Source organism: Paramormyrops kingsleyae, chromosome 8 (genome assembly GCF_048594095.1).
Source record: "Paramormyrops kingsleyae isolate MSU_618 chromosome 8, PKINGS_0.4, whole genome shotgun sequence".
Lineage (NCBI taxonomy): Eukaryota > Metazoa > Chordata > Actinopteri > Osteoglossiformes > Mormyridae > Paramormyrops > Paramormyrops kingsleyae.
This window is the reverse complement of record NC_132804.1, coordinates 32,172,650-32,192,512: the sequence shown is the minus strand read 5'-3', so window position 1 is coordinate 32,192,512 and position 19,863 is coordinate 32,172,650. Positions and strand designations below refer to the sequence as shown.

Here is a 19,863-nt window from a genome sequence, read left to right as displayed (position 1 = left end):
AATTGATACAACACGAATTAGTGCTGTAATGATGTTAAGCATTTAGTTCTGTACACATTATTTTAAGGTTATTTTGATAACCTTCCCCAAATAATTTAGGAGCATTAAAGAGTATGAAATGATGTGCTCCCAAAATAACCATATTTCTGGTGCAGCCACCAAGAAACTGTAAAGCAATAGCAATGATGAAATAATTCAATCGGTTGCTTCTACTTTAAATGAAAAATAAAACTATATGCCAGAAATAAAACTTGTCATTTTTTTTATTCTTAAAATATCTTGAATTTTCAATTTCATGAAAATTAAAAAATCTATTATCTGTCCCATCACACTAGTGTTTTCAACTTTATATGCACTGTAATTTCCAGTGAACATTGAAATTAAGCAGAACTATTTTAACCATTTAGCCTGCTTTTAAGTGGTAGTGATCTGATATGTTCATTAAAAAAAATCTAGCTGACTGCTAAGGTGTGGTTTTGCTGCCATTTTCAATAAACATTTCCAGCAAATATGCCCTCTTAGTTGGTGGCCCTATTTCCTCTGACACAGCAGTTGCTATCCCTAACACGACTGGCAAAAACTTGTGCCTGACTGATGTTAATATCTGCACAGGAAAAATATCTATGGGTTGTTGCATTCATGGGATATTTGCACCATTCAGAAGCACTTTGACTTTCTAAAATGTGGCATAACTTTTTCTCACCTGATTTCATACATAAACAAACATGCAGGTCATTCTCAGTACAGAGTCTGTGACATGTTAGTTGCATTTCTGTCATCTCAATATTAAACTTTTTTGTGTGTTCATGTACTTGCTGTCCATCCTGTCATATTGAGGTAACTGTTCCTTTAAGAGACCCCACATTGTTTGTAGTTGGCTGTGGTCAAACTTAACGTCATTAATAAATGTCCAATTAATATTTTATAATATTAAAATGTGCTTGAAGCACAACAATGCCTCCTTGAAAAACTTGTAACTGCAGGTCAATCGTATTTTCATCAAACGCTTACTTTAGGTAAAAATGTCCACCTTGTCATACTTCTTTCCTGACAGGGTTAACATGCCTTTTATGAGGTCCCAAAGATTTATAATAAAAAAACTTGTAATACAATTAATAAAATCCCAACAAAAGACCCACAGTTCAAAGAAACCACACAAAACCAAATATACGAAACACTTCGTGGCTTTCGCACGTCTGGGCAAATCCTCTCCATCTTTCCCCTCCAACTGGCAAAGGATATTTAAGTTTAATTATTTCATCTGAAGCTGTACACATGGTGTATTTCGGGAATGATAACTGTCATGTGGTATATAAATTCTGTCAATTTCAAAATTTATAAAAGGACAGAGTGGAACAGCATCTTCACAGTAATGGAGAATGTGCATTAAACATATCCGTGTTGAGAGTTGGGAAGGCTGCAGGGTACACAGGAGTCAAGCGTTCAGAGCATGTGACGTCCGTGTCACAGAACCATTTCCATCCGCGGGAAAGTGATTTTTGTGACCCACGTGTGCCAATCAGAACGGTGTGACAACGTGTCTGTGTGCGTGTGCTTGAAGCCAAGTCTCAGATAGAGCCCTATAGCTGCCGTCTGGATGGAGCTGGTCCTCAGAACTATTCTTGAATACTTCCGCTCCCGGCAGAATTCGATGGCAGTACGAGTCAGTCGGGTGCCCAGGCCACTACGGCGACAGGACGATGAGACGATCATGCGGAAAATCTCGCCACAGCGCTCTTGCTCCTCCTCTTCGCCATCATGCGCCTTCCTCACTGCGGCAACCATGCCAAAAATCCCAGTCTCTCCGTCGACTATGCCCTCTGCGACCCAAAAGCAGCTATCGGGGTTGTCGAGAAAGCTAGCCTGGATGTCCCGCATGTCTGTGTGTAGCTTCTCTTCAACATAGCCGGCGTAGGTCTCATGGCAGCAGTAGTACACGATCCCTACCCAGGCTAAGCCGGACATTAAGGCCAAGCTACAGGTGCATCCGTCCAGCAGGTAGATAGTAACGGAGATTATTGCAGTCAAAGCCACATTGTCAGGGTGACACATAGCCTTGAAGAACGCTGGACGTATGTGCTCCGTAATCCCATTGCGAAAAAGGGTCAAAACCGCCGCCCTGTCAGAGGGTTTGTAACGTCTTATCACCCACCGCACTGAAAGACATGGAAATTGTTAATAATTTGGTGCCACTTTAGCGTGTGCCCTACTATCTCAGTTCATACAACAGTGTGAATTAAATCTCTCCCTTGCCTTTATTATAAATGTCTCCCTTGATTATTTGAAAGTTAAAAAATAAAGTAAATAAAAATATAACACAAAATGCATGCACCACCGAAACCGTAAATATTTATGTGCCGCCCGGTGGTTAAGCTCGATAGTCGCTAGAGCACACGCTAAAGGAGTACCGATAATTTAATCACCAACAATCTGAAACACTAAAACAGAAGACGTTAGACTAACTTACTTTTACATAAAATAACTACGTAAAAAATAAAATACTAAACTCTACTGATAACCAAAATACTCCAACACAAATGGCTTGAATGCGCCCGAAAGCTCCGTAATCGAGCTAATAAAACTACCCGAGCTTTTACCGCAGGCGTGATCACGCGATCATGATTGGACCAAAACAGTCACGTGACACACACAGTTTGAAGACCATAAAACAGGTATGATGCGTAATATTTGCAAAATATACATAGAATAATAAATTCGTGATTTACACGTAATATAGTGTTAATTGTGAAATGAAAGATGAGTTTTGTGATATTAATAACGTAACTGAGAGCTCAACAGGCTGCACCTGTGGCAGCGGCTAGGGGGCGGGGGCGATACCGCAATTCCATATTTCAGAACCGCGACAGCAGATCGTGAACGTTTCATTCAACGTATATTCAGTGATACCTGACCGGCCCAAATCTCAATATGCATCGCGACGTTAAAGCATGTCGTGAGGTAAGCAAGTTTCGACAATTTGGGGGAAAATAGGCGTAAAATTATATCTGAATTTCCCCAAACGCAAACAGACAAGTGGCCATAATTTTATGCCCCCCCCGTTCGGATGTGTTACCGCAATTGTATGCGATCGAGGTGAAATCAGTTTTAGGTTGGATATTCCACGGATATTCAGATCCACAATCTCCAGACTTAGCAGCGGTGTTTCACTCACGCTAGCCGGTGTTCCGGGCAATTCGGTTTCCCTATGTTTCCCCTGTCGCGCGCTGATTTGTACACGGTTTCGCTGTTGTTTTCATATCTTTTTACAAAGCTCTTGAGGTAAACAAGCCATATATTTTAAAACATCACATGTTTTTTGTTTTTACAGATAATAAATGAAAGTATTTAATTTGCTGGATAGAGATATTTCTTGATGAAAACGGTATAGGATTGCTTATAAGACTATATTATGCGTGACGATCTACTGTATTCACATGTAGTAATGTACCTGAGTGATTTTCAGACATCTCACATACATATTTGCCTAAATATTAGGAGAAACATTATTTCCTGACATCCAGGATATTTGGTTCCCCCCTGTTAAAACAGGTATACAGCAACTCTGGGCCTCGGAACTAATAACAATACAGTATTCACATGTAATAATGTACTTGAGTGATTTTCAGACATTTCACATACCTCTTTGCTTTAATATTAGGGGAAACATTATTTTCTGATAGACAGGGGAAACATAGGGAAACCGAATTGCCCGGAACACCGGCATAAGGCGGTCGAAAGACGGCCAGATCAATTCCACAGCCTCGGAGGCGCTCGCGCACCGCAAATTTAGGGACCATCAACGAATTACTGTCAGAATAATAAAATACTGATTGCTTGCAATAACTTCAATGCAATGGGACCCAGTAACTCAAAACTGAGTGCATATTCTACAACTACCTGACATACACAGGACACAGTGAACTTTACTCATTTTTAACACTTTATTGTATTTTAAATGATCATTTTAAAAGGAAAAAGTGGGTAAATAGATTTCTTTCAATAGCTTCTAGGCAATGGGAGCTTATGACGCCAAAATGGGTGCAAATTATGCTACTACCTGAGGCCTATAGGACACAGCAACTGTAATTCAATTTTAACCCTTTGTGATTTGGGTATGATTTTTTTTTTCTAATTTGGGTTTTTTTTCAATAGCCCCTAGGCCGTAGGAGCCTGCAACCCAAAACCTGGTGCCAATTGTAGTACTACCTCAGCCCTATAAGACACAGATCTTCAGTGTTAATAAAACCCACTATATAACACCTCTAAGAAATTTTCCCCTTCAGGGTCTAATTCAAACGCAAGCAGTTTTTGGACGTTTGAGTTGCAATTAATGCATCATGGGACAAATATTTGGGGTCCGGACTTAATTCTTATGTATTTGTACCTCTATACAGAATGATAAGGAGTGTCTCCAACAACTTACCTAGGCAATTTGTGGGTGCTACGGTTCTGATTAAAAAATTTTGTCCCAGGACTTGTTGTGAACAAAAAATTCAAATATCGCATCCGTCTGAATTAAAACCTGAAGGAGACCTTCAGTACCAAAGGGCTCAGACCATGCGTCGGTTTTTCACACGCCGGGTGTGAGAATGTGTTGATGAGCAAGGTCCAAGGGAAGCGGGGACTACTATAAAGGTAAGGCACAGGAGATGCTGAGAACACAGAATTAAAGCTCAGTAGGTTGCATGAAAACAACAATACCTGACATAGAATGTGGGGGCGATCCGGGTATTAAAGGCAGAAGGACAGGTGCAGTCACTTAGTCGTGTGACTAGGGGAGGTGTGGGATGTGACAGTAACTTTCTGAAAATTTCTTAGAGGTGCTATATAGTGGGTTTTATTAACACTGAACATCATTAGGGTGACACAATTTCACAATAAGAATACATATACAATGCTTGAAAGGATACAAACAAAAGTTGCTGTGTCTTATAGGGCTGAGGTAGTACTACAATTGGTACCAGGTTTTGGGTGACAGGCTCCTACGGCCTAGGGGCTATTGAAGAAAAAAAAAAACTAATTTTATAGAAAAAAATCATATCAATTAAACAAAGGGTTAAAATCGAATGAAAGTTGCTGTGTGTGCCGGCTAGCATGAGTGAAGCACCGCCGCTAAGTCTGAAGAGTGTGGATCTGAATATCTGTCGAATATCCAAGCTAAAACTGATTTCACCTCGGTATGCGACCGCACAGTTATGACTCCGTGATTGTCTTGGTTGCTAATGATTAACCAGCTCTCGAGTCGTACCTACAGCGCCGTAGCCAGGATTTTTAACCGAGGTGTGCCTGTAATGGATCGTCGTTATTGGAGTTGACTTGACCTCGGTTTACTTAATGGTAGGCACGGGCATGCCTACCTACAGCTCTGGAAAAAATTAAGAGACCACTCCATTTTTAAGTCTTTGTTTAATCCTGGTTCTGTTGACATAAGGCTACACTGAGCAGCAGGTTGCTTCCAGGTTAAAAATTTCTAAGATGGTAGTTCACGAGAACAATGTGAAGTAGGAGACAGTGCGAACGACCAGAAACCAGCCAGAGGGCAGAAGAGACTTTCTAATGCCAGAGATGACCATCAACTTGTCCAGCAGTGCCTCATGAATTGGAGGATGACCACAAGTGACCTTCAAAAAGAATGGGAAACATTTAGTGGTGTGAAGTGCACTGCTAGGACAGTGTGTATCAGGCTCCAAGAAGCAGGACTGAAGTCCCATAAAGCAAGGAAGAAGCCCTTCATTAATTAGAAACATGGAAGAGCCAGGCTGGAGTTTACAAAAAATGTATATTTTATATAGAAGCATACCCATAAATTGAGAAATGAGTGAAACTAAAAATGCTGCTGTGGTCTTTTAATTTTTTCCAGAAGTGTATGTACAGTAACCACTCCCCAAATAACAAACTAAAATACAGCTCAGGATGTCTCAGTTTAAAGTCCATAAAGGAAATGATGTTAAGGTTGTCTAATATTGTTTGGCTGACTGTGGATGGTTAATTTGACAATTTCTGGTATATATTTCAACATATAGTTGAAGGTGTATGTTGATACGATATATTTACATGATTTGTTGTATTTTCCAAGAAAAGGTAAATGTTAAAATGTTTCAGAACTAAGCTTAAGGCTTACTTTTTGCATGATGATATTCTACGTCATCAAATCTTATTAATAAAAGGTAACTCATTTAAAAAACTGATCCATTACTTGGCATCAATAAATTTTGTCTGGCAGTAATCCTTTAGACATGACAAAATCAAAAAAGTACTTATGTGTACACTGTGCATCAGATCAAACGTTCATTCACAACAACAGGAACAGATCCAAAAGATTGTAGAGCTGAGCAGTCAGCAAGGAGATTTATTGGTACACAGGCACAGCTGCTGTACTTATCAGAGATTAGGTACATTTCGGATAATGAAGAGATAATTTACAGTCACACGTGTTTTGTACTGCAATAGTTCAAAACAATACAATAGTATTATTAACATGTGCTTACAAAACATATAAGGTAATTTCTCTTTTTTGGTAACAATTCACTTGACAGGGCCAAAATACTTAGTAATAATTCTGTTACAACTTTAGTACGAATTATGAACAAATATAGTTGCTACGTAAAATAAAAGATGCATCATGATCCACTAATGATGAGTAAACATGACATTAGTATTTCACCACTTGTTACTACAGACCGGCCAGGGACCAGAATTGGCCCATTTTCAGCATGCTTTGCCCAGACCAGAGACCAGCCAGTCAGTCTCATGTATTTCCAATACCGAACTGGTCCATTTTACACATGCACCACACGTCATACGCACAGCCGCGTGCACCTTCTCTGCCATGTGCTAACGTGTCGTTAGTGTGGAAGTCCGTCACTGTGAGGGAAGATGACACTAATGCCTTGTCCACACGTACACGGGTATTTTTCAAAACGGTTTTTTTCCTCCTCCGTTTTAAAAAAAATCCCCGTCCACACGAGCATTGTCTTCTAAGACATTTCCGTCCACATGAAACCGCTAAAATATGCTGTCAAGAGCATGCCAAACCAACAAGCGGCATTATAACTCTAACCGTACTGCCATGTTAGCCAATCAGAAGCCTAACTGCCAGTCCTGTTAAGTTGAAAACTATGGCGCACATTTCGACGATGTTGATCAATATAATGCGAGAGTGACTCAACATTTATCTGTATACATGTAAGAAGTCCTGTCAGCAAGGTTAGCACAAGCACTATTTCGGCTAAGTCCGCCATTGCTCAAACTCCCCTAATGTATACAGCAAACAGCGCGCGCGCTCTGACATTAAACAAAGTGGACAACGGCACACAATCTGACGTTTTAAGCCAAAAACTCTGTTTTCCCTGTCTACATGTCGACTCTGAAAACTGAGTTTCTTAAAATCTTCACCCTGGGTGGAGTTTTGCAAAAGCTCCATTTTCAGTGACCTAAGACGCCATTTACGTGTGGACAAAAGCCCAAGACGTATAGAAAAAGGTACTGTACGTTTTTAAAAATACCCGTGTACGTGTGGACAAGGCATAAGATTGCAGTTTGTAATAGGCCTACAGTATATGTAAAGCCAAAGTAAACCGCCGAGGAACAACCACGAAAACGTGGTGAAACATCAGAGGTAAAATTTAAACTGATTAGCAAACATTTCCTAGATGATATTGAAGATAAATAATCATTAACATTGCAAAGCTGACTAAGGTTTTTTTCCTATGACAGAGTAACATTTTTTAGCGAAACTTTAACCTCCTGCGCTATAATGTCCGTGCAGTATGAAGGTATGAAAAAGCCTGATCTTAATCTAGCTTACTAACGATGTTAGAACTGTTTATGCGTTGGTATTAATAATATTACCCTGCACCTGTTATTATTTGTAAGAGAATAGTACACTTAGTTGTATTTGGAGGTTTGTAACCTATGGACTGTAAATTTCGTGTTATCTGGTGAATTTAAACATACTGGAAAATGACATAAGTAACTGACATTTGTTATTTAAATCTGTAGCACCTGCTCTTGTTTGGTAAAGTAAAATATGTCAGATAAAGTTGGGTGTACAGCAGCTCATTTTCAGTTAATTGTTATTTGTACTTCTTTCAGGTCACAGAGCACTTTATTTTGAGCGTTAAATGAGAGAAGATCCTCTAACTTAGTGCAGTTTGGGGGAAATTGTAAAGTTTAACATTTTTCTTTTTATTATAAAAATAGAATAAACTCAAAATAAATTTTGCATTGAAGAAAAGTTAATTTTTTTGTTTGTGTATGCTGTCAATTATAGTTCTTAGAAAGAAAATTGGAGTCAATAAAAATCGGAAATTTGAATCAGCTAAGAAAATTTCAATCGGTGCATTTCTACTTGTTACTAAAGTGGTTCCTTCAGTAGTTCACAAAGGTTTACAGAATTAACAGATATAGTAAATATAGTAACTACTTAGTATGAAAGATGCATCATGATTCATTAATGATTAACAAATATGAGATCGGTATTTAACTTGTGTTATTCATGAGTTGTTCCTTCAGTAGTTTACAGGTTTACAGAATTAACAGATATAGTAACAAATATAGTAACTGCTTGATAAAGCATGCGTCATGATTCATTAATGATGAATTAACACAAAATCAGTATATAACTAAGACTTAGTTTGTGGTTAATTAATACATAAGTAATAGTGTACTACTATATTATTTGTGCCCTGTCAAGTATAGTGTTACCATGTTTTTTAAAAGAGTAATGACTAATCTTTTTTAAAAACAAACATAATTTAAGACCTTGTGCTGGCCAAATAGCTTATTATAGGATTGCTATATATAATTTTGCGACAAGGTACTACACATAAATAATTGCATTAAAACAAATAATTAATTACAAAAATACATGTATAAGTGTCAGGGACAGTGTGATTTGTATTTCTTGATAATATCTCTTTCAGTCAGTCAGACATATGATTTCAATTCCACTCATTAGGAGAGACAATAAGGTAATTACATTCAATTCAGTTCACATTACCCAGAGAAAAATTTTAGCATAAAATATCTAATGGAAAGGAAACAATTACTATTTTTTTTTTCATTTTATCTATGAATTTTTTGCAAGTAGTTCCAGAACTCTCAACTGTACATAGTCGGCTTGAACAACATAATTTGCTTTTCTTCCCATTTTGTTTATCAATTAGTATATATGCATACAGTCCTGAGTCACAGTGCTTCCCTTTTTCTAAAACATGAAAATAAATAGTGCAAGTCACCTGCATCGATTAAAAGGAAACAAAATAACAAACAAAAAATAAAGCAAAAGTTAAAAATAGGATAATTTTGTTTTCTTTTTTCAAATGATGGGTAAAAACTACCGCCATGTCCTTGTCCTTATAAAAGAATAGAGCTCTCTTATTGGGGTTTTAATAAAATTAGCAGGGAATATGACAATGATACTGGAAAGCTAAAGATAATGAAGTTTTGGCGTCTTTAATCCAAATTTTTCATCAGCGTTGCGGTCCGTCAAAGAGTCTCTTCCAACTCTGTGCTTCCATTTGTCCGTTTCTTCAGCTGTAGGTTCTCTTTATATCAATTGCTCGAAAGGGAATGGGCTTTTCTTTTTGTTTGAGAAAGAGAGAAATTGAAATAAATTATTAATATAATTGTGAATGTAATAAAAATAATCAACTTTGATTAATTAGTATTTTTTAATGCTTACACCAAGTTAAATGATTTTTGTATTACCTGGAAAAAGTACACATCTGTCAATCAATATGCTTAGAATTTAATTTTTTTTAAATGTATTATCGAAATATCTTAAGGAGTCAGTACCATTTAACTCTAAATAGCATGCAGATTGTTATTGCTGTGGAGATAATTAGCATTGATTAATTGTTGAGTGAATTCACAAACTTTATTCAAACCAAACACGTTACCTGAGGATGTGATATTGTTATTCAGTACTGATATCCCGAATTAGTGTTAGCTGACTGTAAGAATGGAAAGAGAAAAAAAACTGCCAAAATCGAAATTATCTGAATAAAATATTCTCCCATTTTTTAGCTTTTACAAAATTCTAAAATAAACTTGGATAAATCTGTTCTGGAATTCATTAACAATGAATAAATAGCATATATGTTCTGAATAAGGGGAGGAAACTACACAAATATACAGTACCAGTCAAAAGTCTGGACATACAAGCTTTTAATTCATTTATCTCTGTCTTAGTCTGTTATTCACCTTATAGTAAAACACCTCATGGCAATAAAGTAATACATATCAAACATCACAACAACCAAGAGAAGTTTTCAATATCTCAACATTTTCTCAGATATTGAACTCTTTAAAATGCCCCCCTTTGCTTCAATGACAGCATTGCAGACTATTTGCGTAATTTAAACTATCTTGCAGATGCAGCCACCTGGAATGCTTCTCCAACAGTCTCGAAGGAGTTTCCCGAAGTTCTGGGCACTAGTTGGCTACCTTGCTCTTACTCTTCGATCCAACTCATCCCAAACCAGCTCTATAGGGATTAGGTCAGGGGATTGTGGGGGCCAGGTCACCTGTCACAGCACTTCACCTCTTTCCTTGTTCACAAGACAATAATTTCTACATAAACTCATGGTGTGTTTTGGGTAGTTATCTTGACAAAGAAGATAATTTTCAGTTGGTATGTTCATACTTTTGACCAGTACCGTACATTTTTTAAAGCACTGCACATGTATTTCTGTGAGAAAATTGTTATTTTTAGATATTTTTTATAGAGTTCAGGCCTTCAGTTTTCCTTATTTTGAATCTGAGCGTTAATTCAAGGGTGTAACTTATTGGGTATGCACTGTGGCCTTACACATCCTGATTTGTGGGTTTGATTCTTGCACGTGTGTGTGCTTTGGGGCCGGGGGGCTGTACTCTTTGTGCTTCCCGTGATAAGCTTTATCCTTCACTGGACAAATAGTTATAGAGTCTGAATGGAGTTTATTCAGACAACAGCTTAAACAAGCCTAATTAAATGCATAGTGGGAATTCTCATACTTTCTAACTTTTGAGTCCTGGAATTGCCCATTTGCCCCTGCTCTATATGTTTACATTTCAAACAGCTAAAAGGGTGATCCAGATCAAAACCCTATGAGCAATATTTACAACATAAACATTATGGATTCCCCAAAAGAAGACAAAGAATTTTGTCTGTATGTCACTTTGGAAGGAAAACATACTGAACGAAGCATAGATGTATTTTTTTCTTATTTCCAAACAATTGACAGCATTATAAGTGGTAATAATAGACATTTGCTCATCTCTTGGACGAATACAATCAATTGTAAGCAGATCCTGGGCAAGCCCAAGGGACACTTGGGGGGGGGGTGGGGTGGGGTGGGCACTGGCCCAGCATACTTGGCATGTTGTAAATGAGACACAGTGGGGGTAGCAGGCAGCATTTACCATTGAAGTGCCCCGCTGGCCGCGTGTTGCTCTGCCGAGTGACTCGCGGCCAGAATTTGCTCAGCGGCAGAAACTTAGCCAGGTTCGCAGGCGCTGAGACAGCCTCACCCGAGATCCCTTCGCCCTGTGGGGAAGGAAAGGGGCTCATTATTGGCGGGCTGAGTCAATCAACACCTGCTATGACGTTGTGAAGATCCAAAAACAACCCCAATGAAATAGGGAAGTACTAGTCCACATCTGTTGTATATAGATCTTTGGTTAGAATGTATTTTTTGAAACTGTGGCTCCAAGATGCTTCTTTAATAGAAATGTCCCCGCACATTATATATTCTACTAACTGACTTAAAATCAAACATTGCTCAGTTGCAACCTGGCAGGGATTTTTTTGCTTCATGAATGATGGAGAAAACCACAAGTGCGGTGATGTGCGAATCATAGCATAAGTGAAGCGAGGGACACCGGCGTACTGCAGGCGTGTTGCTCAGCCAGTCACACTGTTCGGCGGCGGCCAGCACTGCTGCATGCAGCCTGCTGTATATCGCCTCTCCCTCCCGGGTCTGGAAGGTGAAGAGGCCCTCGCCTGTTTCGCACATCCTGAAAGGAGCAGACGCAAGATGTGGACACTCCGCTAGCTAGGGAGGAGCATCATGGGAAAGCAAGAGATGCCGATGGTGCTGTTAAACGCCACTGGTTTGCAAGACCATTTGATATTTCCAATTGTAATGCATACTGTTGTTAATATATTTTAATATATTATATTTTATTCTGTACTGTTGTCAATTTGCACATCCTCGTCCCCATATTGCATTACCTATTTAAAGCTTATTCTTTTTCTTATTCTTATATTGCACTGTTTTGTCTTGTATTTCACTGCTGTTTGTCCTGTGCCCCCCCCCCTCCACCACCCCCATGCAGCATCCCTTCCCCTGTAACTGTGCCACAAGAATTGAATTCCGGACGTGAATTTAGCCAACCTGCCGGCCTCGATGGAAAACCACGTCTGTCCCTGGCCATAACGACGGAGGCCCGTTAGAGGCCAAGACACTATCTTGAGGTGGGGCTCAAACACGTTCCATAGGGAGATGGTCTCTGCGGTGATCTGAAGGACGCACTCCCCGTGGAAATCCAGGTTTCGACTCGGCATTAAAAATACGTGGAATTCCCCTATAAAAAAACAAATTGTCATATGGAAGCATTTGGAATTAGATACAAAGTTTACTGGTTTCACTGTAAGAGAGGCGTGCAATGACAAAACTGCAGAATGTTTGTATAAATACATACATGCTTCCTCTTTTATTTCTATTTTAACTTAAGCAATAGAAATATATGCTGCCGTATATATAGTTTTATACACACACACACACACACACACACACATTTCTCACAATAACACCTCCATGCTAACAGGTATCAAAGTTGTCTGTAGCCCCAGTGACCAAATAACCTACCAGTTCCGCCTCTATATATTCCAGTGGCCAACAAGTCGGGCTCCACTAAGTTAAAGTCATTCATCTTACTCTCAAAGCACTCTGTGTACAGAGCTTTGCACCATTCATTGGCTTCCAGCTCTGTAAAGAAGAAAACAGACATGAACTCAATCAAATTAAGTCTAAAGGTGTGTACATTAGCCCAAGTGTTAAGCAGTTGTTAGAAATGAGTGTATTTTCGCATAGTATTTGTACTAAAGTTTCAATGAAAGATCTTGAAGAGTTTGTTGAGGCAGGAAATAAATATGTAAATGTATAATCCGTATAATACTTATACTGCAATGAAAAAATAAAATGGTCTGAAAATATTTTAGTTGTTTTTTGTTGAAGTACTATTTGCTGCCTCATATATGGTGCAGAATGTTTTATGACTAGATTAATTCATGAACACATTTTAAATTTGCCTTTTAGACTAAATGAATTACCTTGCAAAATGTTTTTGCCTTTCAGTGGATGGGTTGTTGAATTCAACAAGTATGAATAAACAGCAATATAAAAAATCACATCGCCAATCAACCAAACATGACAAATGTGAAAGCTCCATTAAATATGACCAGATATAGTTGTTTACTTAATTAGCATTTACATTGTGCCTGAGAAAAGGGAGAAAATGAAGCTCATTTTTTACAAAATATATACGTTCCTGATCAGGTTCATTCGCCAGAATGATGAGATTTATGCTCCTCAGAGGTACATTTTCCCCCCTGGAGTAGAGATTTATTGTGACCCCCCCCCCCCCCCCATCTCTAATGTACAGGAATGTACTCTAGTGTACAGGAAATTTTCAACAATTTTAAAGTGAAAACTTACTAAATGTTTTACAAAAATATTGTAATTTACACTGCACTAAAATTGCCATTTCTCTGCCATTCACTGCGTTTTCACTGGCATGCAGGGCACTGAGCAAACGGGTAACGCTGTGCTCAACTGCAAGAGACGAGCAAGCCAAGGGACGAGCTAAGCAGAGACCTTCCGCGTATACTGTAAGTACAGAGTCACCTAGTACATACTATTCCCGGGGATCAATGGGTACTGTATATCAAAGTGTATGTGTGCTTCATGGATTCTCTGTTTGATTTCAGCTTGTGTCAGGAAGAAGCAAAGCAAGAAGCAGGTGTTACAGGTATAAAATCAGGTAGCCAGGGTGTGACCCATCCCCCACCCAAACGCATCCATCACTCCGCTCTCAGATTTGTGCCCATGAGTATTCATGAGGGGTGGCTAATGAAGGAGCAGCCGCTGTTGATTATCCTCTAAAAATAAAATTGTAAATTGTAGTGCGTTGCTGACCACGATTAATAAGACTTCATTTATATTTCAATATGTTTTAATCACATCGATGTGAATGTAATATTAAGAAATGTGTAACTATTATTTTTTACTGTGCTATTAACTACATTAATATATTAATAATGGGTAGCATAATATTAAGTAAGATCAACTTGGTCTTCAGCAGAATACCTAGGAAACATGTACGTTGCTACCTATGTTACCGTGACCCACCTGACTCACAAGCAAACGTTTTAGATGAGTCGTCTTTGAACGTCACAATAACCGCATGCTTCTTTGTCCCCTTAGGAACCCTTTCAACATGCTTCACATTATTCAGCTCTGTTACCTGAAATTTGTAAAACAAAACAATTAAATATCCACTTTGTGTTTATCAGTATCCACACATATACACATATTTTTAAGAATAGCAAATAATTTAAGAAATGCATGCACATACATTGACATTAAACTGATAAGTCACTATCAATAACATTATTAAATCCATGCAAGCTAATATGTAGTGTAAGAGGATTTCCATCCACTTATGTAATATAATGTAATATAATAAACATTTTGCTCTTAAATGTGGTTCACAATCAAAATGTGATAGTAGCTAATTTGGGGGCTTGAGTCTCACCTCTACTCTGTCTCTGAAGTTTGAATGCTCTCCCTGTGTTCCCTTCTGTATGGGTTTCCTTCCATACTCTCAAGATATGCAGTATCTCTGTATTGCCTGTGGTATATGAATGTGGGTTGCTGGTGTATATGTGCCCAGTGATGTGTGTACCCCTGCCTCATACCCAGTGATGTGTGTACCCCTGCCTCGTGCCCAGTGATGTGTGTACCCTTGCCTCATGCCCAGTGATGTGTGTACCCCTGCCTCATACCCAGTGATGGGTGTACCCCTGCCTCGTGCCCATTGAGGTGTGTACTCCTGCCTCGTGTCCAGTGATGTGTGTACCCCTGCCTCATACCCAGTGATGTGTGTACCCCTGCCTCGTGCCCAGTGATGTGTGTACCCTTGCCTCGTGCCCAGTGATGGATATACCCCTGCCTCGTGCCCAGTGATGTGTGTACCCCTGCCTCGTGTCCAGTGATGGGTGTACCTCTGCCTTGTGTCCAGTGATGGGTGTACCCCTGCCTCGTGCCCAGTGATGGGTGTACCCCTGCTTCATACCCAGTGATGTGAGTACCCCTGCCTCATACCCAGTGATGTGTGTACCCCTGCCTCGTGTCCAGTGATGGGTGTACCCCTGTCTCGTATGCAGTGATATGTGTATCCCTGCCTCGTACCCAGTGATGGGTGTACCCCTGCCTCGTTCGCAGTGATATGTGTATCCCTGCCTCATGCCGTGATGTGTGTACCCCTGCCTTGTACCCAGTGATGTGTGTACCCCTGCCTCGTACCCAGTGATGTGTGTACCCCTGCCTTGTATGCAGTGATATGTGTATCCCTGCCTTGTGCCATGATCTGTGTAACCCTGCCTCATACCCAGTGATGTGTGTACCCCTGCCTCGTACCCAGTGATGTGTGTACCCCTGCCTCGTACCCAGTGATGTGTGTACCCCTGCCTCATGCGCAGTGATGTGTGTACTTCTGCCTCGTGCCCAGTGATGTGTATACCCATGCCTCAAGCCGTGTGCTGCCTGGGATCGACTTTCCCCATGACCTTCACCAGAACAAACAGTTTCAAGTTTTCTTTTCTCTGTAACCAAAATACCAAAACTCCCCCACCCTACATTTTGTCTCTTCTATCTAAATATACCAGTGAAATGCAAAGGTAGAAGCCAATGTGTCAGTCAGCCAACTGATCTTAACTAGAGCTATGATGCTACTTTTGTTTTCGTCTCTCACATGCTTCTCTGAATAGTGCATTGTGGAAATTTCACAGGCTAAAACTTTAGCAACAGCAAATGATTTGTCATGTTAGAATAATAAAAACGGTAGCTTTTTAAAGAATTTTTGATGAAAAAAAAGCTTCCCAATTTTTTATCAACCTAAAACTGCTGTTTTTCTGTACTTTTCTTGAATATTTTTCAAGACTTGACAAGACTTGAGACAAGTGCTGTGGTTTTTAAAAAAAATACCTATTGAAATATAATTCGCTATGAGGAAAAAGTATTAAAAAAATGAACACTGTGGTCTTAATAATATCCAGCATCTGCAGCTAAACATGATTCCTTAATTGGTGCCTTGATTGAGATCGGCCAGTCAGGATGCAGGTGCAGCTTCATCATTGCACAGAAGACCCTTCCTTTTTACCTCGTTTATTGTTAAGGACTCTAACTAGACAATGTGACTTGCCTTGTGATAACAGTGGAAGCGTGCTGCTCGTTCATCCAGGAACTTCTCCAGCCGTCTTGGGCCTTTGCTGGATGCTCTCTTTAACACCAGCCAGCATCTCTGGTAGATCTTCAGAGGTGAGAAGAACAAATGAGTCTCACATATGCATTTCAATACTGGATAATAGAACTGATTTCTCAAAGAGACCTTTATTAGAAAGGTCTTCACTAATAAAATATTACGGCCACCTTAAGTCTACAACTTCTGAAAAACAATCAGCCTGTCAACGATAAAAATCCAGAACTGTTAACACTGAATCTAGTTTATATATTTACATTCCACACTATGCTTTTGCAGTTGCTGACAGTCTTACAAATATAGTGAGACAAGTTGTTGCTTAACATGTGGCTAAAGAGTTCAAGTTTCGCTAAGTTTATTTTAATCCCCTGTTGAATTGCACAACCCAAATTAGGACCTCCATCTGTAAGTCGAAACCAACAACTGGCCCAGATTCCAGCCCCATAACGTACTTTTTCCAAAGAGCTTTTAACTCAAGAAAAGATGATACAGGGAATGGATTCCCGGCATTTAGGTGTGTGATCACAGGTGTGCTTTCTTTTTTAGCTTTGACAGAATCCTGAAAAGTAAATATATCTCCGCACATCAAAATCACGAGTGTTGCTGTTTGTATCCAGTGATTCTATGAGTTCTGCTAATAAGAAACTGTCTGTAATTTAGCCTGTCAAACATGCATTAAAATGTAGATTTAATTGGATGATTCTATTAAGGGTTTCTAAACGTTTTGCTTACTGTGTGATTCTATGAACATTGCACCTTTAGAGGTAAAACAAAGAGTATGTGTGAAACCTTATTTTTAGAGAAATCAGATCTTTCAAAGTACTAAAAACCAAACAAGATTACCACATTGCATAATGCCTTATACTGTACTGGTAAACTTGATGACAAGGCCTGGAACTGATATACACATACATTTTAATCAATTTTCTTGAACCTTTGGTTCAGTCCAATCTATTGCCAGTTGATTTTTGCCTGTAATTAGAAGTTGTCTGGCTTGACAGTACTTATTCTTTCATGCCATAGGTCTATCGGCAGATAAATAGTGATTGTTTCACACATGCGTTTACTGCACTGGCTTAATATTGTTTGTACGGACAGCAAAGATAACAGTGGATAAGGACCTTGACTTCTGGTTGCTGGTGTCTCAAGTCCCAGAAAGGACACTGCAGTTGTACCCATTAATTTAGTGCCTTGAGGAAATTGCATTAAAAAATAGCTCTATAAATAAGTGTAACTGTAAGCTAGATAAAGTCTTTGGTTAAACTTAAGGAAGCTAAACAGGATCCGTCTTGATCACCAGCATTTAACTGCTACTGCACACTGTTAAATTTTCTGTAATTCCATTATGGAAACAATACAATTTGGAAAATATGTTTTTTTTTCATACTAAATTTTTATCATTTGCAATCTAGGATTAAAGGAACCTGTACTTTTCTGGTGTCTAATGACAGCAGCACATCAGCTAAATTTGTCTCAGCCTATAAGACGTGTTACTGGGGAAATGACACCATGACAGAGGACACACCTGGATCACATGAACAGATGTTATTGCCTCTGACGACATAAAGCACCTTTAAGGACTCAGTATCACCATCTGTTTTTTCAGTCTATGTGTGTACCCTGCCAGGTAACCTTAGGGTCCTGGGAAAATTCCAAATCTGGCTCTCACAATCTGGTCGGCCAATCATATTGCACTTGGCTGTGCTAGCTGTTTACTCCAGCGAATCTAACTAGTCGCTAAAGCAGATCACCTGCTTCAAAAACTGAAATGGCAAGTGAACTTGTGAACTTTGTATTAAAGTTTTCTTTGAAGGATTACATTGTATTTGTTGATCATAGGGATTTTTCTGAACTATACAGTTCGGAATATATCAATAATGTCATAGGCGACATTTTAATATGAAATTATGAAATTAAAATACAATAAATAATAAATGTTAGAAAACATTTTGAAGTCGTAACATGTTATTATTTCAATAAATCCTTTCAGTTATTTTAACATACAATAAACTGAACACATGATTGAAATCGTTTCCATTCAGAGCGCTGTCTTTGGCACGATTGTAAGAAGATATAAAATTATAATAAAAACATCTGTTTGCATGTAGAACACTGTAAAATTTTCTACTTGCAAAAATATTAAAACCTTTCTGCACAATTAAGTCTATGAAGTTTAGTTCATTCACTTTTTTTATCTGATATAGGATATCTCAAAGTGGCAAATCCTAGTTTCTTAATAATAATCCTAATAAATCTTATTCCATTCATACTCATAAGAGACCAGTTATATCAGCATATCACCTCAATGTAAAATCACTTCTCAGAATATGTGAACATTAAAATAAGATAAGATAAGATAAGAAAAGAAGTACTTTATTTATCCCAAGGGAAATTCTTTTGTCATAAACATGCTCAGTGCAACAAGCGGAATAAGATAAAACAGCAAAGAGCTTAAAAAGAACAGTAGTAATAGTGCAAAACAGAATAACAAAATAAATCTAACAAAGTAACAAATAATTATAACAGATATAATAAAATAACAAATAATTAGTGCAAGTGGTTATGAAAAGCGACAGTGTTTGTGCCATGAATAAAATGAAAATAAAGCACTGTTTGTTGAAGATCACTATTGTAGTCATGTGTCCAATCATAAACACTTTTGAGTTTAGTTATTACTTAGGAAACATATCTGCAGAAACATCAAATAACAGCAGAAATGGGCAGAAGATAGAATAGGGGCAGCTGGATGGGCAGGCTAAGAGATGTCACACACTCACCCGAAAGTGTCTGCTCTGAATCCTCACATATCCCTGTTTCACAATGTCATTAAAATTTGCCGCCATTGTTTGATGCCGTCTTGTCCCAGGAAGAAGCGTGGCCTCGATTGTGTCTCCACTCTTATCCTAGTGGGCACTAAGCACTCTGTTCCAGATGGCAAACTCACCAGATGCTCGATTACAATGGTCCCGGACATATGTAAAAGCCCATAGCAAGGGGGAAAGACTGAGAGACAGTTAGTGTGGGTGAGAGAGAGCCCAGGCGAGGCATCTGAATGTCTACCAGGACCAATCTGGCAGCTCGCTCTACGGAATGTACCTACTTGCCAAGACTCTAAATGGACGCCAAGGGGGTCTTGTCAACTGCAGGCTATTTCAGCGTCTCTCAGAGATTAAATATAACCTTTCGTGTCTGTGGAACTTCCCAAAGGTCAATATAATGTTGACCAAATCTCCATGAATTTGTTCAGACTGAATTTCATTATTATATGTTGTTGTTCTTGATCACCCTTCACCATTAAAAATGTCCCTCTCTCACATCCTTTCCTTGCTAATACAA

General features: G+C 38.8%; 2 protein-coding genes and 1 long non-coding RNA gene across 4 annotated transcripts; 1 reads left to right on the top strand and 2 right to left on the bottom strand.

Moving 5' to 3' along the window:
• Positions 1 to 245: 245 nt before the first annotated feature.
• nat8l2 (N-acetyltransferase 8-like 2) lies at positions 246 to 2,626 on the bottom strand. The gene is made up of 2 exons (XM_072715698.1): positions 2,468 to 2,626; positions 246 to 2,156 (listed from the first exon to the last, which is right to left on the bottom strand). Coding segments are annotated over exons 1-2 (693 nt in total). The 5' UTR covers positions 2,469 to 2,626; the 3' UTR covers positions 246 to 1,464.
• Positions 2,627 to 2,696: 70 nt separating this feature from the next.
• Positions 2,697 to 14,749, top strand: LOC111835947 (uncharacterized). The gene is made up of 6 exons (XR_011992690.1): positions 2,697 to 2,958; positions 10,378 to 12,096; positions 12,322 to 13,021; positions 13,789 to 13,876; positions 13,976 to 14,016; positions 14,472 to 14,749. It is a non-coding gene; the product is annotated as an uncharacterized lncRNA (long non-coding RNA).
• On the bottom strand, positions 6,321 to 19,612 carry LOC111835945 (docking protein 5-like). 2 transcript variants are annotated; one of them, XM_023796779.2, is made up of 9 exons: positions 19,305 to 19,612; positions 16,471 to 16,578; positions 14,397 to 14,511; positions 12,855 to 12,974; positions 12,381 to 12,570; positions 11,874 to 12,000; positions 11,407 to 11,530; positions 9,903 to 9,956; positions 6,321 to 9,583 (listed from the first exon to the last, which is right to left on the bottom strand). In XM_023796779.2, exons 1-8 carry the CDS (start codon positions 19,368 to 19,370, stop codon positions 9,949 to 9,951), a joined length of 858 nt encoding a protein of 285 aa, XP_023652547.1. In that variant the 5' UTR covers positions 19,371 to 19,612; the 3' UTR covers positions 6,321 to 9,583; positions 9,903 to 9,948. The 2 variants fall into 2 exon arrangements, with proteins under 2 accessions (XP_023652547.1, XP_023652546.1); XM_023796778.2 differs by lacking the exon at positions 9,903 to 9,956.
• Between the last annotated feature and the right edge of the window lie 251 nt (positions 19,613 to 19,863).